This window comes from Amphiura filiformis, chromosome 11 (genome assembly GCF_039555335.1).
Source record: "Amphiura filiformis chromosome 11, Afil_fr2py, whole genome shotgun sequence".
Taxonomy (NCBI): domain Eukaryota; kingdom Metazoa; phylum Echinodermata; class Ophiuroidea; order Amphilepidida; family Amphiuridae; genus Amphiura; species Amphiura filiformis.
Window position 1 is genome coordinate 16,938,582 of NC_092638.1, and position 25,636 is coordinate 16,964,217.

General features: G+C 38.1%; 1 protein-coding gene across 1 annotated transcript in view; it reads left to right on the top strand.

The window, feature by feature from the left end:
• Positions 1-539: 539 nt before the first annotated feature.
• The window catches only part of LOC140163943 (uncharacterized), a 30,230-nt gene continuing 5,133 nt past the window's right edge, over positions 540-25,636 (top strand). Inside the window, exons 1-3 of the mRNA XM_072187246.1 lie at positions 540-621; positions 11,650-11,816; positions 15,486-15,661. Of these exons, the coding sequence (XP_072043347.1) occupies positions 11,657-11,816; positions 15,486-15,661 (336 nt within the window). The 5' untranslated portion in view covers positions 540-621; positions 11,650-11,656. The remainder of the gene's footprint in view (positions 622-11,649; positions 11,817-15,485; positions 15,662-25,636) is intronic.

Genomic DNA, 25,636 nt, shown 5'->3' on the forward strand with positions numbered 1-25,636 from the left:
GACGTCCGGTCGACTTTGCTAGCTCCTTATATCCGACGTCGGACCGACGTCCGTGTGTTATCTGGGTCTTCGGTAATAATATAGGCTACATAATTAATTTCATCTTTCGCATTTTTCTAATGTTTACCGCAAGGATCAGTTTATATTAATTATTATTGCTAATATTTCCCATCAATTTGTAAACTAAGCTGTTTCTAACACGATATTTCACTTATCTAGAACCATATTATGAATTGATATTTTATCATTTTCCTCCAGAAATTGACAGTCCAGTGCGAGGGCGCTGTGAACGTAAACAATGACTCACATGTTCAATGTTTACGTTTGGTTGTGCAATGGGAATTTCCCATTCCGGGTCAAGTATTTCGCCAGGCCTGTGATACGAGAAAGGTTTATTTCACCACGATTTCACTTGATGATGCAGTGTAGCAGATTCAGTTGGAACAGGTTTTGAAAATACTGTGCGTATTTAGTATTGTCATAACCCGTTTTCCAAGCCTGGGCCTATTTTTCCCCGATTTTTGTCTACAACAACTTGACATCATCATTTAATATATTTGCACACATCAGACATAGCAAGTACAACTCAATTAAGGATCTGGGAACTGGTACAAGTACAAGGTAAGCTTAAAATATAACAAGTCATTATTAGTTCTAAAATTATATTTATTGAGCTTTTTTTAGCATGCCCCCTAGTGGTAACTGGACATTTCATCCCCTCGCATTTTCATCCCCTGGACATTTCATCCCCTGGACATTTCATCCCCTCATGTTAAAACGCTATTGTAGCGTTATTTGAGCGTGGCAGTAAAAAGATTGCATATATGAATATAATAATTGTTTAGGATCTTTTAGAAGGAAATAATATAAGGAAATGAATCTTTATTTAAAATTAGTCTTATTTATCCAATGTATGCACCGTGTTCTGTATGAGCTAGCACCAGCTGATCACACGTATAAAAATCGATCGATGTTGAATGGCAATAGTGCAATGAATTTACCTATTGAACAGTGCGTGTAGGCCCCCTACACGGATGATTCTAATTCAGTATTACGCCTAGTATTATTATTAAAAGTATTATTATTTTGTTATTTTACCGGGTAGGCCTATCGTCATCATTATATTATTATTAATATTTTTATTATTAGGCCTATTATTTTTATTATTATACTTTGTTTTTTGTTGTTGTTGATATTAGCCTGGACTATTTAACTTAGCTAAAGTGTATTATTTATTCTCTTTCTTCCTGTTATTTATGTATTTATTGTATATTGTTTATGTATCTATAGGCTGTTTATTTATTTATAATTATTATAATTTATGTATTTATTATTTATTTTGTTTGTTTATTTATTTATTATTATTTACTTAGTTGTTCATCTAACAAAATTAGTAGGCCTACATTTTTATGGGAACCATGTATCTGTTAATGTTATGTCATGTGGATAGTATGTTATATTATTAATAAGATAGTGATAAAAGATAATAGCATCAAATATGTCTGCATAGGCCCAAGGGAGGTTTATGGCAATATTTTTGTATTGTCCACTTGATGAGGTGATTAGATTTAGTCCAATGTCATGTTATACAATTGGAACAATAGCCGTCAGCCGAATGGTTACAGGAAGTTGAACTCTTTCATTCAGTGGAATCTATACATATAACTATATTGCCAGTTTTAGTTGCCCAATTGGGCGACTTTTGACTTTCGTCCCGCGACAAACAAAGTGCTCCCGCGATTTCGCGACATTTTGGCTACTTTGAAAATCTCACCCGCGAAATCCATTAAATATTGGGCGATTTTTGAAAAGCCGACTTCATAATTGTTAAATTGGATATTCTGTCATAGTCAATGGTCCTTCAAAACAAAACCTCCAAACAACTAATTCAAATAAAAAGAAAACATTCTGTGGTCAGTGTGCATCCAAGTATGACAATGGGAAACAAATTAAAGTCGATACACGCACAGGGAGATAACTGATATAAGGGCTTAATCCCCATGATTATCCTTAGAATATTCCCATATCAATTCTCACAAGTGGCTTAAGATGACAAAAGTGCCAAGCGGGGGCATCTACTATTTCCATGTTCCATGGCTCTGGGGAGTGGGGCAGTGGCTGAAAATAGGTTAGTCTACATTACCAGTCGTTATAAATTTAAATTTAAATTTAAATTTTTAATTTTACAAAAATGCATGATGTAGGCCTTCGAAGGGGGTGGGCACAGGGGGGGGGGGGTGAAAATATAAAATAGTTTAGACTACATTACCAGTCGTTATCCACGGACCGGGAGGGTGTTCGCAAAGTATACTATAAGGTCTCACATAAATTTATCATGAATTTAAAAAAAAAATGGTTAATGACAATTTGACTTCCAGTACGGCGTGTACAAGCACGACTCGAAATATTATGATGCATCCATCATCATGCACAAATCGGATCAAGGTATTTTCAAAATGAAACATTTGTCAAAAATGAGGAAACCAGGTTTCCTGGGTTCCTTGGGCACAGGTTACAGCTTTAAGGTATTTAAGGGTCTTTTGGTGAAAAGCTCAGTCTTTGAGTCCTTCCCCGCCAGAGTCCTTTTTTTCTCAAGTTTCTTTCTTTCATTCATTTACGAATATTATTATGCAGTGCATGGTGATGATGGGGATACAGCTAGATAAGATGGTCATGATGGTCTGAGACTAGGTATTTTCGTCTCAGATTATGCATGGTAGGGTCTTTTGGGACAAATGCTCAAAGTCTATAGTTTTTACACGGGAACCCTTCTTGATCGTTCATCTTTTGTTCTAGTCTTTTAATTTGATTTACCAAAACCTGGACCACCTCCTCCTCACATAATAGGTTTATATACTCATTTTACAGATGAGCTCAGTGCTAGCTGCATGATCTGAGTTGCGCTTTTCTCACCGCGCGTTTACGAGTATTATGCTGGTACTGTGTATAGAACCTCCGGGCATGGAATTACAGCTCGGTGATATAGGGTCTTTTGGTGAAGTTTTTTTAGTCCTTCCCCGGTAGTTCTTCATTCTTAAGTTTCTCTCTTGCTTTCTTCTCTCTTTCAATATGACTAGTGTGCAGAAAGCTGAATGTCAAGAGGCGGGGTCAAGAGCTGGAGACAAGGTCATAATGTATAATAAGCCTACGATTGTATTTCAGTAGGGCCTACTTTTTCAACCCTGATCATGCTGATATTTTGGCATATTATTTGTAATGTTTAAACATGTCTAAGCTTACATAAAAAATCACTCAAATTCATTATGTTTGTAAGACATTGGAGCTACCCTAAGTAAAGGTAAATGGAACAATTTTGTATAATAATATGTTAAGTGAAAGGGACTTTTCAGATACTCAGGTTTTTTCCCTGTTCACGCGTGCACGTAGGTCTTCCCTATAATATCAAACACCCAGATTTGGAAGTAAATACAAATATATGTTGTTAAATAAACAAACAACACGTAGGTCTTCCCTATAATATCAAACACCCAGATTTGGAAGTAAATACAAATATATGTTGTTAAATAAACAAACAAACAAACAAATAAATAAATAAGTAAGTAAGTAACCACACGATCTTCAGGTGAACAAATATGACTTACATGTATACTCGACTGACAAATTATGTTGATTTAAATATTTTTGAGCAAGTTTGTATGGGGTGAAACTGAGTTTGTCTTACTTTTAGAAAATTAATCTAGAAAATCTAATTTAGAGAAATCAAATTTAAATATTTGCGGTCGTGCGATTTTTTATAACCCGGTCTTTAGGAGCCATGGATTGTAATCCATACAGATGCAGAGTGTAAACGGCGGGAATCACGTAGTTCAAACTTTAAAGTTTCCGGGGAGGGGGCACTCTAATAGTAAAATGACATGCATGTGCGGAAAATTAACCCCAAAATCAGTTCTTTCTGCAGTTTTTTGAGCCATATTCTAAAACTTGGTTGCCGATCTTATAACAGTATAGGCCCTATATAGAGTGTCCCCACAAAATGGTCTTGGGAGCAAAAAAATGGCTTTTTGGGTGAAAACAAGAAAAAATTGGATCTTTGGAGGTGGTGAAGGGGATCTTTGGAGGAAAGCAAGAAAAATAAATGGGCAAAAACAGGAGAAAAAGAAAAAATATAATGCTGATATTTATTATCAGTTGAACTGATGGAATTCCAGTATTTTGCGTATAATGGGTTGTTTTACAATCAGGGTACATTTGGGCTGAGCACCATATTGTGCCCTGTTTCAAATATTAGATTAACTTATGATTAAAAGTTGCCATGCCTAATTATTGGCCCCTATTAGTTCAACCTACAGCCACAAAGAAACTGTTTGAAATGCTTAGCAAATGATGAAAATATACATTTCTGTATGATTTTGGGACAAAATAGCCGTCTCATTTGACCTTTGTGAACTTTGCAAATGATATATCACTGCCAGCAATAACATAAAAACATATTTTGACAGTTCAGAAGTAATATTTGAAACATGATTGTTCAAAATTGAGAACCAAATAAGATTGCGACTGTTTCATTAATTGTACCATTTCTTCAAATTTATGTTGAAAATTCCGTCAAAAAATGTCCTCTCCGAATACAAGCTCGTAATCCATAGTTAAAATTGACCCAAGACTAAAATTATATTTTCTTGAAAAACACTTATAGATATCCTACAAACTCATAATAAACACTTAGTCCACTTAAACGTAGTTTCCATGTATCACATGTTTGAAAGTTGGACGTCAGGTTTCCGTCAAAATGTGTCCTCTCCGAAAAATTAGGTATACAGAAACATGTGTATCAAAATAACTTGAAACTCTGAACACTCAGGGATGTGAGAGTTCCTCTTTTCAGCTGATTTCCTCTTTTTTTGTTGCCAAAATTTACGCCTTTTTCTTTTATTTTCAGCCCATATTTGGCATTTTTACCCCGATTTTACGCTGTTTTGCAGCATTTTCCTCGTTTTTGGTTTGTGGCCTCTCACATCCCTGAACACTTGACGCCTAAAAATTTTACAGATTTCCTATTTGACCCATCTACAATACAAAAACAAATAAATTGAGGAAAAACTAGACACTTCATTTTTCACCCCCAGTGAGACAAACGGTGTACCCTGATTGTAAAACAACCCGTATAGTACATGTACTCCTTAGTCGTTACCGTTTAGTATTAATTTAATTCTCCCACAAGTATAAGTTCTAACTATCCTTGTACTTTACTACTTTTAGAACCTTTTAATCGCACCTTATCAGTGGTTATATTACAGATTCCCGAATGATTATATAGTTATGTAGATTCCATTGATTTTATAATACACCAGTCAATGATTGAAAGAATTCAACTTCCTGTAACCATTCGGCTATTCGCTACTTGCACGGTTCCGCCATTATGCACTATGTGGAGAGCCTCGAACTGGCAGCATACATGAAAGGAAGAATTATGTAACCTTACACAGAACGTTATGACTAGTTCAATTCCCATTCATGTATGCTGCCAGTTCGAGGCTCTCCCCGCACATAGTGCATAATGGCGGAACCGTGCAAGTAGCGAATTGTTCCTATTGTATAACATGACATTGCGCTAATCACCTCATCAAGTGGACAATACAAAAATATTGCCATGATCCTTCCATATGCAAACATATTTATCAATATACAATAAACAGATAAATAGTATTAAAAATGTACTAATTTTAATAGATGAACAACTTTAAGTAAATAATAATAAACTAACTAACTAACTAACTAACTAACTAACTAACTAACTAACTAACTAACTAACTAACTAACTAACTAACTAAATAAATAAATAAATAAATAAATAAATAAATAAATAAATAAATAAAATAATTAATTAATAAATTAATTAATTAATTAACAAACAAACAATACATAATAAATACATAAATAACAGGAAAAAAGAGAATACACTTAACATAACATAACAATAATAACTGAGCTATCAACAAAAAAACCCACAGTAAATAATAATAATAATGATGATAATAATAATATGCCTAATAATATTAACAATAATAGTAATATAATGATAACAATACTCACAGTAATAACAAAAGATATGCGCGTATGCACTGTTCAATTTAGGTAAATTCATTGAATGTATAAACTATTATTAACTATTAGTCTATTATAGGCCCTGCTGCCATTCAACATTGATCGATTATTATACGTGTGATCAGCTGGTGATAGCTCATGCATACAGAACACGGTGCATACATTGGATAAATAAGATTATTAATTTCCTTATATTAGTTCCTTCTAAGTTCAAGATTCTAAACAATTATTATATTCATATGCATTCTTGAGTCACTGTCATGACTGTCATGCTTAAAGAAGCGTTTTAACACGAGGGGATGAAATGTCCAGGGGATGAAATGTCCAGGGGATGAAATGTCCAGGGGATGAAGTGTCCAGGGGATGAAGTGTCCAGTATTCCCACTAGTATGTCGACAGTCCACTTGTTGAAGTTAGATAGGCGAGAGCTGAGCAAACATTAGAAAAATGCGAAAGATGAAATTAATTATGTAGCCTATATTATTATTATATTGCATGCCATGGGTGCACATTCAGCTACATTCCGCCTACTATGTGCAGTGCTTTCTGATATGTTCATTTTTAAACAGTACGACAGCAACTTTGTGACCTCTTTTGTTCGATAGAAAATTTTTACGGGTTGGTGAACACGGGTTACGTAACTAAATGTTGAAAATTTGGCCGGCAAACATGTTTTAGCGAAATAGCTCCAGAAATGGGAGACACGGGTCGTTTTTTGCTTAAATTGTGTACCATGATCACGGATAAGATACCAAACATTTGTGCAAAGAACAAAAAACGAGTAAAAGTTGAATAATATTGAAAATAAAGAAGCTTGAACATGTCCAAAGTGGCCGGGAAAATGAGAAAAATTGCATGTCACGATCACCAAAATGGTTATATCTACAACTATGAGCAAACGCCGGTTTTTATGCTTGTTATGCTTTTCTGTAATGATAGATATTAACTAACTTGAGCTTGTATTAAATTTTCAGCGAAAATGATTGGTGGAACAATCGAGTCGTAGGTTGGAAAGTTACTCTCAAAACGGCCCGTGTCTCAATCGTGCGTGTCCCGTTAGTGACAAGTGTCACTAGCAAAATAGCAGCCGGCCTTGTCATTATATCGAATAATAATCGTCAGAATCGTCCAGTTGACTCCAGTGATATTTCTTTATTCAAGTAAAATACTGCATTGACTTACAAAATATTGAAGTCAATATAAAAAGTAATATCACCTCATTTGACTGAACTTAAAAGCAGTTTTAAAAATATTATTGTTGATCGAGTCCCTGAATGAGAAATAAGATTGCAAAAGATACGAGTATGTTACAGCAGGTTGTGATGGTCTAGTGGTTGACGCCATGGTTTGAAGTGCGCGAGGTTGAAGTTTCGAATCCTACAGCATTTCGATTTTTTTTCTCTCTTGTTCTGTTAGGCCTATGGTGTATTATGATCAATTTAAAAATATTTCTATGCAACACGTTTGCAATGTTTTTCTTTATGCCAAGGCCTACATATTAAAAAATAAGATAGCGTCAGCCAAAATTTACGAATTTCAAACCTGATATTTTGGCACAATATTATTTGTAATTTTTACACCGTTCTTACACCATACCCAGACATACACATAATTGGAATCAGCATTTCGTTGTCTAGAGTAACTTTAATTAATATCTTCAATAGAACACCACAAGCGGTCAAGATAAAAAAATGATTTCTTTCATTTTACCTCATTATTTCTGCTTCAAATGATCAGAAACCCTTCCTGAAAGTTGTTTACTAATATCATAAATATTTTCAAAAAAAAAAACCCGCTATGGTAGGGTTCGAACTTCCAACCTCACGCACTTCAGGCACGGACTTAGCCACTAGACCATCACAACCTGCTAACGTATTCTCGTACCTTTTGCAATGTTATTTCTAATTCAGTGTCTCGTTCAACAATAATCTTTTATAAACTGTTTGTAAGTTCAGTCAAATGGCTTGAAATTACATTTTATATTGACTTCGATATTTTGTATGACAGGGCAGTATTTTGTATGAATAAATAAATATCACTGTAGTCAACTGGACGATCCTGACAATTATTAATCGATTATATGGACAAGGCCGGCTGTTAACTTTCCTGCTGACACTGGTCACTTATGGTCACGCACGATTGCGAGGGGAAGCCGTTTTGAAAGCAACTTTCCAACCTACGACTCGATTGTTCCACCAATCATTTTCGCTGAAAATTTAATACAAGCTCAAGTTAGCTAATATCTATCATTACAGAAAAGCATACGACCGGCGTTGGCGCATAGTTGCAGATATAACCATTTTGGTGATCGTGACATGCATTTTTCTCATTTTTTAGGCGCACAATAAACATTCATTTTCTCCACAATAATTGGACTTTTACACGTTACTGTTTGCCTTATACTCATGTTTCATATCTTATCTATGGGCGCAATATGGAAATGAAGGGAGAAACCACTCGTATATTCCATTTTTTTGATGTTTTCTGAAAAACTGTATTTGCCACCTGATTTACAACATTACGTTACGTAACAGCAAAGGTCACGCCGGTAAAAATTACCGGAAGTGAGCTAAGTTGCTGTCGTACTGTAAAGTCACATACAGAATTGCTTTGCATAAATTTATATGCTATTTGTTTCTACGTCGTGTGTGCATAATGTGCATGCATGAACTTATTCAGTGGTTGTGCAATAATGATGTGTACCCAGGGTGGTGAATTCTTAAAATGGTCTGCCAAAATTGCTTGCCCCTCTCCTTTCCATGTGCCAAAAAACCTGCCCCCTGCTTTGATGTGCCAAAATATTTGCCCCCCCCCCTTTACACATGCAAGATTTTGGGGACCAAAATATCTCTTAAAACTTCTTTTTAAACGTTTCCTCTTTTTACTTCCCACAATATTGTTCTTATTTGTCCTAATTTAACATATAATGTGTACAAAAAATAATGATGTACGAAAAAAAAAATATAGGGAGCCTGGGGAGCTGTTCATATAATCTTCTTCCACGGTAAACCAAACAGCTTCCGTGGTAAACCTTATAGCGCCATCACTTGATTAAAGTACGTTATTACTGGGCGTGAGTTAAAAGCTATCTGGGCTAGAACTATTGCGACTGTAGGGGTGTGCTTGCCCACAGGTAAAAAAAAAATACTCGTGGCGGTTAGGCCTAATAGGCCTACGGTCTAGTTTAGGGCAACGGGGGTGGAAAGGAGGGTAGGCCTAGGCTACTACGGGGATGTGCGACTGATTCGGGGTGCATTTTGGTTTATTGATGGCCCTCAATTCCATGAAAATTTGGTTTAAGAAAGATTGTTTTTTTTTTGTTTTTTTTAAATTAATTTGTTTCCCAAATTTTTATCGGAAAGTACGTGTGCCAATTTCTTTATTGTTAACATGGCGTGCGATAATAAATAGGCCTATTAATATAATTTTTAAATGCTATTTTATTATTTTGTTTTTAATTGAAAATCTAAAATAGTATAAAATCGTATATGATGCCTTAAATCAAAGTTTAAAACGTTCTTCCAATATTAATAACTATTATTAAATAATTCCTAACATCTCGGACAACACGCCCTCCCCAACACACACACCCTCGTGGCGAAAGTCTACCTTGCACATCGTGTACACGTGCGTGCACCATCCAGCATTGTCGCGCTAAAATACACTACCGTACCCTATTACGAGCAATGGAATAGCCCGTCAATCATGCACAGTGGTTGCTCCTGGAAGGAAGATTATACCCGATGTGATGCGGTTGCTCATGGAAGACAAGAAGGATTATACCCCTTTTCGAGCTGTTTGGGGGCTTTGCTATGAAATTGATACAGTTGTAATTGATTGACAAAATTGCATAAAATACCCTTACAAACAGCATTTATTTTTTAATTCGCTGGTAACCAGTATTTCAAAAAAGGGTGTAGCTTTGAATTGATGTGATGGGATTCAATTTTATTCAATATCTATGCTGACCAACAGATCGTTCTACGGTTACATGATTTAAATTACTATAGGCATATGGCCCGAGATTGCCGAGAAGGCATTGAGGCAAACAGTATGCATGTGAAATGTTCCAAAGGTTAATGATTGAGAATGAAAACTTGAAAAGAACAGATTAAATTTATCATGTTTGTCTCCCTATGCATGAGTGCGTATATTTATGGCCTTTACAATATTTTCTTATGTTCTTGGGTAGGTATGGGGTATTAAAATAAGAAGTAGTTATATTCTAGCACAAATAAATCGTCTTCATTCAATTGTGCTCTCTTTAAAGCAAGTAGAAATAGCTTGTCAACTTTCAACATGGGAACACGTTATGAAGTATCTATAATTAGTGAAAAGATGTAGCTCAGCGGCTGGCCAACAAAAAGAAATTGTCTATAGTAGGCCCTATACGAGAAACAAGATTTTCTCTCTGAATTGGCCGTATTTTTACGTGTAAGAAAATCAATCGCATTATCGTGTTCACTCTAGCGTAAGTTTGGGCCCTATTTGACTCATTGGAACGTTCGAAAGGACCCCCCCGCGACTGTCAAGGTAAAATGAATCAAGTATAGGCCCTTGAAAGTTGCATGAATGTGAGTTTCTGGCAACATTTCATGAGTGCACTTGTATCACCATTTTTATACCGTGCAAAGTCATTTTGTAGATATCTAAGAGAGTGTTCATAAACACTTTGGTGGGGGGGGGGGGGGGTTGGAAAATTTGGGGGTCAAACAAATTTTGGGTCCTAAAAAGGGGGCATCAAAAAAATTCAGTCCTTAATAGTGGGATAATAAAAATTTGAGGGTAAAAGTGTGGGGTAAAATGTACGAGAAGGCATGCACATTCCAAATTTTTTGCGGGCTCTGCGTGCATAAATGTTGATTATTCAATTGTGTACTCTCAAGAATCAAAATGTGCACACTTTACAATTTGGGTATAACACTATGGCTCCAATGAGTAATAACTCCAAACGGTAAATGAGTTAATGACATATATTTTGGTTTCTTTTTTAGGACATGAAGGGGGGGGATCAAAACAAATTTAGACCATAAAAAGGTGGATTAAAAAAAAATCGCCTTTTTTTAGGGAGTTCAATTTTTTTTATGTCCGAGGTTCCAACTTTTCCAATCCCCACCAAAGTATTTATGAACACTCTCCATTCAAGTAATTCATTATTTAGAAATTGTATCAAAATTTAAAATATTTCGGACTTTTGATAAAAACACACTCACTCACAGTTAAAAAGGCTGCAATGTTACACGTTTCGTTATTTCTCACGTCATATTATTCTATGTTATTACAACTGTTAGGCAGGGCTTGAATTTCAGTTTTGGCCTTGGTGCCCCAGATCATTATCAACTTCAAGGCATTTTTCACTTGTTGTCTTTGCCTAGTGGCTTTGCAAATGGGTGCCCCCAAAAAATTAAAATTTGAGGCCGAGTGTTAGGTCCACAAATTTGGTGTCATTTTCAAGCTAAAAGTTTAGTTTATCATTCTGATAGTTTTGTTGACATTATATAGCATTGATCTACGTACTGAGCCATACCATTTGGATTTTATAATAAGCCTAAATCTCATGCATCACATAATTTTCTTATTCAGTATCAAGATGTCAAAAATTCCAACAGTAACCATGGCAACAACAGCTATGACAGAAGCAGGATCCACACAAGAGAATGGGGTTACAACCAATGAGAGACTGGGCAAGAGACTAACATATCTCCTTAGATATGGTGCAGAGAAAGAAGGGCTTGAAGTATCATCAAAAGGTAAGTTTAAAGCAGCGGCGTAGCTGGGGGCAAGCCTGTATGGGGCGGGGGCCCAAATCCACCAAATGTCCCTGCACTTGGGGGGGGAGGGGGGCCCAAATAGACAATTTTGCCAGGCTTATTGATAATAATCGTATGGTATTGCATATCGTATGGATTCGCCATCTCTCTGCCCCTCTTCTCCCTCTCTCCCCCCTCTCTCCTCTCTTTTTCCTCTTTCTCCCTCTTTTCTCCTTGCACTAGGGGGCGGGGGCCAAATAGGCAAATTTTGCCAGGGGGGCAATTGCCCCCCCTGCCCCCCCCCCCGGGCAGCTACGCCACTGGTTTTAGGGGGTACTACACCCCTGCCCAATTTTGTGCCTATTTTTACATTTTTCTCAACAATTATAGCGCATTGGTGACAAGTAAGATATGTATAATTATTATAGGGGCAGGGACTACAACTACTGCACTGAAAATTCAGCAACTCTAGGCAAGTAGTTATTGATTTATTGATCAAATATTGGTTTTCCCTAATTTTTGACTGTAACTCCACAACTTTTGTCTGTGCTGATATAAAATTTCCAGTGCAGCAGTTGTAGTCCTTGCCCCTATAATATACATATCTTACTTGTCACCAATGCACTATAATTTTTGAGAAAAATTCAAAAATAGACACAAAATAGGGCAGGGGTGTAGTACTACAAAAGCTTGAAGATGTCCTATTAAAGTGAAAGTGCGAGGAGGCTTACCCCCTAGGCCTACCCCTCCTTGATGTTGAAAATTGCAACCTGAAAAATCAACTTTGACCAATATTTTATGTAGCTTTTACAAACGTATCTGACCTTGTAACCCCTCCCAACCCTCACCCCTGTGAAAGGACTTTCCTTTACAGGTAGTCATCAAACTTTTGGTTTGTTCCCTAACAGTGTGCCCCACCAGAAAAATGTGTCTAAAATCTGGGCCTAAATAAAGCCCATCATGTTTACATTTGAGGTGTGGTAAGGTTCACCATAAGAGCTGAATCTGGGGAGGGGGTACCCCCAACCCAGCCACCTGCCATTTTGGTAGAGTTTGGTCAGACGAATCTGATAATTTTGGTAATTTTTGACCAAAATAGAGGGCTATTTTGTTCTGGGGTGCATATTGTTTGGATATTATAATGGTTATATTTACCCCCACCCCCACCACCACATCAAAATATCAGAGGGGGGAGTGGGTAGTAGGCCTCCAGTGGTAGCATTACAACTTCTGGTGAATTTTGATCTGAACTTGCCCCCCCTCCCCCAGTCCAGTGGCATAGCCAGAATTTTAGAGATTGGGAGGGAGGGTGCAAAGCCAAATTTTCGGAGCGATTGCCGAATAGGGTGCAACTCTACTAGTCTTATTACAAGACTGCCCTACCCTAAAACCCTAGCCCTAAACTCCGTAAACGAGGACTGGACTCAAGTCTAGCAATTTGCACCCTATTCGGTAATTGTACCAAATTTTCATCCCCATTTTTCAATTTTTTAGTCATTTTAATGACACTTTACTCTTTGCCATCCCTATTTTAGCCCGGAAAAAATTCTGGGGGTGCAATTATCCCCCGGTTCCCCATGGCTACATCACTGCTCCAGTCATGCCCTGGGAAGCCAACCAAGATTCAAGACCCCTCCCCCCTGGAAACTGGTAACCACTCATTGAGGAAAGTGTATACTGCCCTCTAGTGATTATCAACTAAAATACTGGCTAGAATACCATTTTTAGGATCTTTGGTATTACCTATACCTAGACACTTCTCTCATTTTCAAACTAATGTACATATCTTTCAACCAAACACTCCAATTTGATTCTTGAATACATCCCAGCAAAGTCTAACTAATCTTCACATCTCTCTCCAGGATATAGATACCCAAAATGCATCTTACAAAACTGTTTATTTTTTGTTTATTTTTGAAGACTTAGATGCAATCCTGCACTTATTTATGTGAAGTGATGTGCAAATTGTAAGTGTTAAAAGATGATAGTTAGTCTGTGCATTGGTATGTTATGTAGAACTAGAATCATTTGTGCTTTTTGGTGCTTGAGCAACTTTTAGATTTATACAGATATTTGACATTCTTTTCATGAACTGATTACCATTTTTGTATTCAAAACATCAGACTTGTTAGTTTACAAGCATTTTGTGTATGATTTGCCAGTTTTTTACTTGCATTCTGCAATTCATTCTTTGTGAAAATCAGCACAACTCACTCCTCTTTTATCAAAACTTTTTAAAGAAGTGATAAAATCTACCCCTCTTCACCCTTTTTAGCTCCTCTCACTCTCAAAAAGCTAGGTATACCACTGAGGAAATATTAAAAATCTACAAATATGTATTAACCCTTGCTAATCATGATCTGATTGCCTTATCAGGCCTTGCTGTTTGAGGTGAGCGATCGCTCTCACTCGCCACCGCTCACCCAAACTAGACTTCTAGTGAGCGATTTTCCACTCGCCATACACACTAAATGTCACTCGTTGTGAATCTCCCAAAATCAGGCATTGAATCAGCCAATTCAACATTTAATAGATTCCGTGCCCCCTCCAAGCGGAGAAAGTCACACATTTTAGCGTGCAAAACCGTTTTAACTGAAGCTCTATTAATTTGATGATACCCAAATAAGTGGTATTTGTGAAAATTCGACCACTCGCCTAGCATCATGCTAGCGAGTGATTAACCACTCTCCTTTAAAATCTAGACGGCAAGGCCTGCCTTACGTTGTTAAAATGAATGTCCAAAACCATGACCTATTGTTGCATCTGAGTGTTTAAAAATATCACTTACACCAAAAAGATGTCTCAGAGCTTGCAAAGATTTGAAAATCTAATGCAGAATGGATTTGTTCCTCTCCCTTTAAAAATTTACATTCTTTATTGCTTTATCTTATGCACAAAATGAAATATTTTCACTAACTTCAAGTTTTAATCACAAAATTCTTCAAACAAATGCTCTTAAAGTCATACAGGCTGTATCAAAATGATTGGTACCCATCCGTTTTCATGTTTATTGACAAGCCTGCTGCTTCCAAATGCAGCGGCGGATCACAGTAAAATGACCCCAATTTGCAGTTTATAATCGTTCACATTATTTGTCTATAAATTAGGTGCATTCCATGTTACATTGTGATGTGGCAGTCCTGTCCCATAATCACACAAAAGTGATGGTACCAATCATTTTGATACACCCTGTATTCTTACCAAGGAGGGGGGTAAATTGGAAAACTTTTGAGACAAATATATGTGCAAAATGTATGACCCCTCGAAGACATACTATCATACTATTTTGGGGCCTTACTTTAAGAAACAAAACTTCAATCAAGAGCACCATGCACCAGGTGCAATTCCAGAGGGGTGGGGTGGTTGACCGTGGTTCTCCCTAGTTGAAGGTATGGGGTGTGTACCATTTCAGCGATTTCGGTATATATTGGGTGGGTTTTCAGTGGAGACCAATGCACTCATTTGGGCAAAAGTGCCTTATAAATTGCCCAATTATGGCAAATTTGGGTGCTTTTTTATGTCTTTTTGTGAAAAATTGGCCTAAAAGTAGGTATAGAGAAAGTCAGGATCCGAAAGTCTGCTTGGCACCTGATCACAACCGCATACACATTTTTTCGAAGAACCCCTCCAACAATATATCAAATTTCTATTTCTCATTAATTCCTTCAGGTTTTGTTAAGCTGGATGATCTAATGTGTGTACCTCTTCTTCATCGTCACACCAGAGAGCAAGTGTTGAAGGAAATCGAGATGTCTCTGTCGTATCGAGGCACAAAAAGGTTTGCCCAAAGATCCGTCAATGGTGAAATCTCTGTCAGAGCAACATATGGTCACCGATTTGAAAGAGTGAGTATGAAGATGAAGGATTATTAGTTGAAGGGATTTGGAAATAAATCTGACGGGGAACAAATTTGTCTGTGTTTTAGGTAGATGACATTTTGTAGTAAGGGACCATTCACAAACACTTGTTAGGGGGGCCTGATGCAAAAAGGGGGGCTGAAAAGTTTGGACCCTCCTAAGGGTGGGCCCTGAAAAAAATGACCACACATTTTCCTGGGAAAGTTGAGTTTATATGCTTTTCTATATGGGGTTGACCCATAATTTTCATATCAAAAAGGGGGGGGGGGCCCTGAAAATGTTGAGGTCTGTAAAGGGGGGCCAAAAAACTTTGACGACGTTAAGGGTCACTTATAAATATTTGCAGAGATGGTTCTGGAGATGGTAAGCCTACTCAGGTACACAAGTAATAAACCAAAACAAAGAAAGTGAATATGACGGATCCAGTGTATTTTCTTATAGTAGGCCTATTAATATTAAATGAAAAATTGTCATTACACATTATGCCATTTAGGGGTCCGTTTTAGTGTCTTACGTCATAGGGGGTAAATTGTCTAATATCTTATGCCACTGATGAAGGGGTGCAATTTGCTATCCCTGTCATTTAGAGTCGAATTTTCAGATGCTGTTACAAGCATGGGTACCACTTTAGTATGCGAGTGAACCCCCCAGGGGTTTATCTTGTCTTCTGATGCCTGCGATTATTGGTTTTGGATTGGGCTGGGATCAAGGCAGGGGCGTAGCCAGCTTTCTTGGTCAGGGGGGGCAAAATAAAATTTTGGGGGCACAGACGAAAAAAATTGCAGTTGCATCATACAATACATAGAGACTGTATGTCTTCGAGCTTCCCGAAAAGGGCCTTATTGGGATGATGTGCGCGCGTAGCGCGAAAAAATGTTATTTTACACTATTTTCGCCCATTATCCGGCTAAAAAAGGGCTTTATTGTTACAATGTGCGCGCGTAGCGCGGAAAAATTTTGTATTTTACACTATTTTGGCCCTGAATTTGGCTAGAAAAGGGGCTCCTTGCCCTTTTTCTTTTCCTTTGCCCTCCTGATTTTCTCTTTCATTTTTTGTCAGAGGGGCACTTTTTCTTTCATTTTTTGTCAGGGGGCACTCTGCCCCCCCTGCCCCCCCTGCTGGCTACGCTACTGGATCAAGGGCGTAGCCAGCCTTTAGTGTGAGGGGGCAAAGTCAAATTTTTGTCCCCATTTGTCAATTTCTTGTCACATTGTGTGTGTGTGTAGGGGGGGGGGTAAAGCCAAATTTTAGGCCCATTTGTCAATTTCTTGTCCCATTTTCAGTCATTTTAATGACACTTTACTCTTTTCCACCCCCATTGTATCCCTGACAAATTTCTGCAGGGAAAACTTCCTACAGCTCCCCTGGTTGGGTGTGCAGCTGGGATTTTGAAAACTAACCCCAAAAATGTACCAAATTTGTCAAAAAGATTTCTATTGAAAATGAAGTCAAAATTTTGCTGAAAAACAATGCCCATTCTCTAAAACTATACTATAGGAGCTGTTAATGATACCTAAATCTGCTGCACATCTGAGTACCTGTCAGGTTGAGATGAAACATGCATAGACAGTTGTCGCAATATTTTCTGATTTTGTCATCATTTTGCAACTGTTTTTTTTTTGTAAATTGATAATGAATTATCATGCTACAAATCTCAGTAAATTGATTATGTCAATCGCAGGAGTATTTTCTGTTACCAACAATATCTATGCAGCATAATTGCTGCAAGAAAAATTATTTTGTCAGTTCCAGGGAGGGCAAATATGAAATAGATACATGTGTTATTGTGTTTTAGGCTGAGACTTTTGCGCATCTGAGTATCTTGAGTATAATGTAAAATAAATGGGGTCTGGGGGGGGCTTTTGGACCTAAAATTAGAGGTTAGTGGGTGAGAATATGACTTTTACACATTCTTGAGTGCCGTGGCTCAAATAATCATGGTTCAAAATGAACATTGGAGTCGGCAAATCCCGGTACGCCTCTGTCTCACGCCAAAAAATTCCAAAAAGTTGACAGCCCTGGTTGCCGGCCCAATTCCGGGGGGGTCTTCAAAAATTTGTGCAAGGAGGTACCACACAGACTTTTGGATGCTGACTTTCTCTATACCTACTTTTTGCTGTTTTTGCTACCCATCAGTATATCAATTTTTCACAAAAACCAACAAAGTGCACTCAAATTTGCCCTAATTGGGGCTTTTAAGGACACTTTTGCACAAATGCATTGATTTTCACTGAAATCTGCATACCAAAATCGCTGAAATGGTACCCCAAAATGGTGGCACATACAGTGGCGGTGCCAGAATTTTTTTCTGGAGGGGGCAAAAGGGGGGCAGAGCCTCCGAATGGGGGGGCATTTTCACCTAATTTTGGCTAAAAAGTGGCTTTTTTTTTCTTGGGAGGGGCAGAGCTTCTGTCTGGGGGGGATTTTCCATCATGCCCCCCCCCCCTCGTAGTGCCGTCACTGGGCATATACCTTCAACCATGGAGACTCTGCCTCAGCTGCCTGGGCCCAATTGGGCTACCAAATCACTGGTTTGGTAATTATAACTCCAAAGCAAGCAGGAGGTGATTATTTTGACAAAATTGTAACCAACAAGAGCTTTGGGCATCCTTCCATTCTAATTAGGAAACGGATGACAGACTCATTGATATAACAAATATTTACTTTAAATTAATGGTGCACAAGTCAGGAGCTAAGGCTGTGGAAAATAAATTGTGTAGTTAGGGTTCCCTGACCAAACATAGATCAGACTCCTAATCCAAAATATTTTGAGGCCTAGGTTCTAGGAGAGAGAAAAATGAGCAAATTTTCACATAATAGAAAACTGCAATTTTGCTATAAAATTGGCCATCAGTTCCCATGAATCAACTGTCACAATTTCGTCAATAATACAATAGTGTACACAGCCCTTTTTAAATGGGCATGCACAGGGGCGGCGCCAGGGTATTTTGATAGGGGGGGCAAAACAATTGTGGAAAATTTGTATGCAGCGCGAAAGCGTTGCCCGTCAGCTTGCGCGACGCAGAGGTGTCTGAGGGGGATGTGCCCCCCCTCAGAATTTAGAAATTTTTCAAAATGAAAGCACAAATGAAGATATTTGATGCACCATTTTCACCCTTTTTAGGGTTATTTAATTATTTTCCAACCGCATATTTTTATGGATTTCATTCACGTGCCCGACTTTCAGCCCGCTGGTATCCCGGGGCTGGTATTAGGCATGGACCTACTCAATTAGTAAATCCAGCACCTTTTGGCAACAAAATAAGTTCATGGTACAAATGTGCACGAAGTGAAATATGGTGGAAACGTTAAATAAAGTCGCACGAAGCGCGAACAAATTTGGCACTTTTTAGGCCAAAATGACCAAATATGAGGTTACCATGGTCAGAAACCCACATACAGGCGTCAACATTGGGGAATGATTGTATGGACCATCTACCCTATCAAAATATTGGGGGATTTAGGCCTATACCCCACACCCCGGGTCGGAACTACGCCTCTGGTCGCAACGTGGTGTATGTTAAGTCAGGTACATTGTATATGATATGCCGGGTTTTTTAATAAATTGGCACGATATAATGATATGAATGGGGGAGGGGGTCTTGAGGTTGGAAATATTTCAAGTTGAAAGCCGCAATCCAGAGCATAGGCGGGAGGTAGTCGCCCCCTATGATGATCACTAAAAGCCGAAAAGGTCCACTTTGCGAGCGTAGCGAGGGAAAAAAACAGTTTTTATGCTTTTTCAGTCAGAAAAGGGACAAAATTAGCCCATTCGCGAGTGTAGCGAGCGAAAGTAGTTGGGAGAAGGCAAGAGAGGCCATGTGACTTTTATGGGGGAAAATTTGCCGAAAATGGGCCCAAAATATAAAACCAACAACTTTAAAACCGCGTAGGTCAGCATTCCACAAGGGGCAAGATGTCCGAAGGGGAGTTTCCTCCTTCTAACCATGGCCAGGGAGGGGAATTGCTCCTTTTCTTCTTCTCCTCCTCTCTTTTCTCCCTCCCTTTTCTCTCCTTCTTCTCTTTCTCTTTTCCTCCCTTTTACCTCTTTTTGAAAATCATAGGGGGGGGACAATTGCCCCCCTTGCCCCCCCTGTGGCGCCGCCCCTGGGCATGCACCCCACCCCACCCCCTATCTAAAAGAGAGAAGAGAAATTGGAGAAAAAGAGAAGAGAAACGTCTGTGTGCATGTGATTTTGACGAAATTAATCTAATATTTGACAATTGCAGCTTTTAAAAAGAGCAAATTTTGGCGCACTTCGCTCAAATTTGTTCCAATTAAGCTTCAATATGTTATATTTACACATTTCATGATCCTTTCTTAACTAGCTCACCAAGAAATTCACCCCCCCCTTGTTACTGAAGTTCTGTATACTCATCTGATAATTGGCACATTGTATCCCAGAAAGTGATGGACGACAAAATTAGAGTTGGGCGACTATCACTTTTTTCCTAGTCGACTAGTTGGCAGCAAATACTCATGACTACGACTATAGTCGCGACTATCTGTGGTCAAAATTGGACCAAAAAAATCGGGTGAAAGATTGGTGCAAATTTATGATAAGAAGTCAACAACACCAATTTAATGATGATTTATGGACTTCATGATTACTTGTTGGTTAGTGTTACTATTGGTAAGACAGTAATGTTTTAATCACATTTTCACAGTTTATATGTTAAATATTTGGTTGGTTTTGGTGTGGATATCTGGCACTTTTAACATGATTTTGTAACATAAAAATATAGTTGCATTTGACGACTTTTGGTTTTCAATAGTCTTAGTCGCGACTACCAGTAATAGTCGCGACTAACGACCATTGGCGACTTAGTCGCCCAACTCTAGACAAAATAACTAACAAAATAAAAATAATTAAGCGACCGACCGACCATTCTTAACAGCAGCGAGAAACCAAAACCAAACAATTTATTTTGAACAGCCTAACGAGATAGTTTATGTGTCTGATTTCTCCAAGATTAATAGTTGAGCAAGTATTCAGTGTTTGTGTAATAGATGACACATATTTTGGAGTAGAGACAATAATTTTGATTTGAATTGTGATGTATGGTTTTATTGTGAATGTTTTGATATGCTCTATGTAGAAATTTGTTGCCAGTGCCACTTTTGTGGGACTTTTTAAAAGTTGACATTTCATTTCACAAATGGCCCTGTCGCGTAGCTACATGTAGGACTTTTTCAGAAGGGGGAAGTGGGCCGAGGGGCACAATTTGATGACAATGATATAAAATGGGCTAAAAAGTACTAAAACAGCCTAACAAATCTTTAATATTAGGGTGGTCAGCATCCCATAGGGAGGGGATGAGGGGCCCAGGGGGTACTCAGTACAAATTACCACACAGGGATGTACCGTAAACATGGGTAGCATTTTCAGCCTTTTGGTATACCAATAGAGCTACCAATGGCCCCCTTTAGGCCTACTAGGCCAATTTTGGTATATGGATGTATCCTTTTTTCAGGATATTCTCAATTTAATTCGGAAACTATTTTGGAGATAAAGTTGTAAAAACTAAGACAATTTATGGTTAAATTTGGTTGAAAATTTTGACTTTTGGTATATAGATGGGTCCAAATTTCTTGAAAAATTGGTATATTGATGGGTCCATTTTCAAATTCTCAGTGGCACACCTGATTCCCAACCAAACTTGTGTGGGGTGGGGTGGGGGAAAGTCCCTGTAAATGGCATCATAATGTTGCTCAATTTCATTGGGGCATAGACGGGGATCAAATTTGCCATATAGGTAAAAATACAAATGTCTGTAAGAAATTGAAAAATTCATCATGTTAAGGGTTTCCACAGATCACATTTGAAAAACAAACTTTCTGAGAGAATGTGTAATTTTAGCAAACATTTGAGTCTTTTCTTTTAATTTTGAAAATTGAGGGTGTTTAAAACTGGCATACACTCAAACACCCCCCCCCAGCTACACAAACAATACATGCAACAGACACTCACATATACATACCTCTCACCCCATGCTCCCCACCCAAATACTCACATACACATACACACCCCCACATATGCACATGGGGCGTCGCTAGACCAATATGATTCGAGGGGTGAACAGCATGTTTTGCCGACAGAAATATTTTGTGAATTGTAGACCAAAAAAGTTTGTGTATGTGGGGGGGGGGGGGGGGGGGGTAACGGTCAAAATTGTTTTCAACAAATTTTTTAATTAGTTACTACTATAACTATAACAATAGGTCTATTACGTAACAGCAGCACAATTTCATAACACATAATCTTTTATATGACTCTTGCAATGGTTTTGATGACAACAGTCAATTTTTGCCGACAAAAATTGTGTATAGGGGGTGTCACACCCCCATACCCCCCTCTAGCGACGGCCCTGGTAACATGGACCTGCAAAGTATACAGATCATTAGATTCAAAATACTGACAAGAGTACTATTTTAAGTCCCAGTATACTATGATAAATGTTTATTTTAGTGTAGTGACAACCAAATGTACATGATGAAGTGATCAAGGACTAACATAAAGCCTTTGATTTAGATTTGATTATCAATCATAATTATTTAACCCCAAATGAAACAATCCCTCAAGTCATTAATATCTTTGCACAAAAAATATGTCCCACTCAATTACCTGCATGTCTAGAAGTTGTTTAACATTCTTAGATGGCTCAGTTGATCATTATTCATTCACTATGGACCACAATGGCCTCATCCCAATGCCATAGTTCAATAACCTCAAATAATCATATAGTGCAAAATTTGACCTCAAATTGCAGAGTATGAGTTTGTGTACCCACATTTTTAAAAGTCATTCAATGAATATGCAACTGTATTGTGGTTAAAGAAATGTGCCCTGATAGATGAGCATGTTGTGGATCCTAGCGTTAGATGGTTCAGTAGATCATTATTCATTGTATTCTGACATTGATAAATAGGTTCTTCCATGCCCACACTTCTGGTATTTGACTTTGTTCATTAAGACAGTAATCAGTCATTTTTGTAATCCTGTGGAGATATGTCATGGTGGATTTGAAAATAAATAAACCTTCTTTAGAGTTAGTTTTATATTTTGAACTTGATCCTTTGAGGCTACATGTTATTGATATCAAGGTTGAAATGTTTTACTCCTTGTTGGAAGAGGGAGTACACTACTCAACCTCACAGATGTATAAGATGACATTAACAGATGATTAATGAATAACTGATCTGTTCTTTGCACCCTGGTCTAATCATAGATTGTGAAGCAGTCCTCACTATCTGTCTATATCATGATATAGTCTAACAGGAATAGCTAGGAATACAAGTTTACAGAATTATTTTAGTCCTATTAACCCTAACACCAGTAAAAACCACAAAATACCACGATGAAAAATTCATAACATGCATGCATCCCAGGGTCTGCGATGACGCAATCACCCGAAGTGTGATATGCTCACGGAATTGCTGGCCGGGCAGCAATAACCCGAGCAGCTACCGGTCCGCGATCGTTCACTTGGCATGCGAGGGGTCAAAGGTTCGAATCCCGGGGGGTGCCAAGTCAAAAATTCTTCTTCTTCTTGAAAAATTCGGATCTTCTCTGACTTCCGATACCAAAAAGCATGGGTCAGTGTTAGGGATAAAAAAGATGTATTTTTCCAGATTAGAGTGTCCATTACCCCTAACACCAGTGTTCGATTTACCTGGATTAGCGTAGCAAAATGCTACTCACAATTTTGTAATTGCTACTCAAATCTGAAAGTGAGTAGCATTTTTTGCTACACATAAAAATATACGAAAATCGATCACTGGCCACTGACTTGAACTGAAAATGGAACATTCAGGATTAGCATGTTGCAAAATGCTACTCACAATTTTGGAATTGCTACTCAAATCTGAAAGTGAGTAGCATTCTTTGCTACACAAAAAAATATACGAAAATCGATCACTGCCTAACACCAGTAAAAACCACAAAATACCACGATGAAAAATTCATAACATGCATGCATCCCAGGGTCTGCGATGACGCAATCACCCGAAGTGTGATATGCTCACGGAATTGCTGGCCGGGCAGCAATAACCCGAGCAGCTACCGGTCCGCGATCGTTCGCTTGGCATGCGAGGGGTCAAAGGTTCGAATCCTGGGGGTGCCAAGTCAAAATTCTTCTTCTTCTTGAAAAATTCGGATCTTCTCTGACTTCCGATACCAAAAAGCATGGGTCAGTGTTAGGGTTAATATACAGCCTTGTAAACATGCTACCAGAGAGTAGTTATTCTTGAGAGGGCACTCACCTCATTTGCATGGCAAAATTACCCGTCTCCTCTGCAGCCAATTTGGTTTCGCTCCATCGAAATCAAGCTGGTCACGGAGGAGACTACTTTCCTTTGTGTTTGTTCATTTGTGTATGGAGAGCCCTTCTTGGAGTCCGTTTGGACTCGGGCTACGCTCTCAGCTAGAGTCCGACGCTGCATTGTACTAGAAACACCTTCTCTGTGAACTCGCTAGAGCAAGGAAAATAAAACTGGTTTCATTACTATCTGTTTTGAGCTTTTTTGCAGGTCTGCGACCATGGTGTTACCACAACTGTCTTTGCGTCATTTAACATGTGCTGGAGTCTAGCACAGGTCAACCAAAGTCCCGGATTTTAATAAGACAATAATGATTGACACACACACCAGGAAGTTTCTCATCCAAAAGAATGAGAAAATTTAAATTCTCACCATTTTGGCCGTTTCTCATCAAAATGTCCGTTTTCTCATCCAAAACTTCCTTCAGTGTATTAAGTTAGCTTAGGCCTATTGATCCTAAATTTGCTGGTAGGGTAAAACTCGTTTTAGGGGGGTGTTTAAAAAAGTTGGCCACACATGCGTATAGGCCTACATTATCATACTTGAGTGCCCCTCCCCGGTGAAATTTGAGACTCATTTGGTCACCGTCCTAAGCGTCCTTGCCCACACGAGTCGCCCAGGAGTAGGCCCTACCCGGCATTATTAATTATTAGTGGTTAGCCTCCTAAATACAGTCGCGTATCGTGTTGTCAATTATCGTTACTTGTGTCCATGGATATGACCCCATGTATAAGTAGGCCCCTAGTCTTCATAGAATTCACACAGTCTAAACTATGCCATGTCATTTACGGATACAAAGAGGATAATAATGTTGAGGGCGCCCACAAAATCTTACACCGTCTTACACAATGTTCCAAGGCAAAGTTCAGTTTAATATTTACTCATCGTAAAAATACAGACATTTTATTATGTGATGATGTTGTCTGGATGGGTGGACAGTTGTCACACTGTGGAAAAACAACAACCGGGAATCCGCATTCATTTACAAATAGCATTAAATTAGTATCACATAGTGGCCTCCGTGCAGTGGAAAACCTTAATTCTTTCATCAAAAAGAAATGAAAATGACCAAAAAAACCGGATCCACCTGTACGCCTATAAAATGGGCACAGAAATTTGTCTCAAATATGAATGAATTTTAAGAAACATACGGGATATGATGAACCAATGACCTGACGCCATGATAGTAGGATCTATTAGTCGTTTTATATACAATGTATATACCGTGTTGTCATAATACCAATATTTGACATAATATATAACGAGTAATATTTAGTATTGTAAATATGCAGTTCATATGCACAAACGAACACTGATCTTTATGATATTCAGGTTGTTGTACATCTCAGATAACATGTCATATAGGAGGTCATATGTGTTGACCTTCTCCTATTGTATTTGTTCATCTGTGTATGGAGAGGATTAGCGCCATTCCCGGCGCCATTAAAACTCCATCAGTATTTGGGCGTAGTTCAGTGAACTCACCAGATTGCTATTCCAAGTACTTTGATAAATACAGATAATATGTATTAATGGGTCGAGGCGATTGCATTGAAAAACTAATAAATTATTCATAACAGTTACGTAATCAATCGATAGTGCGGACACTTTTCATTTACAAACCATCAAAATTCGTAATCTT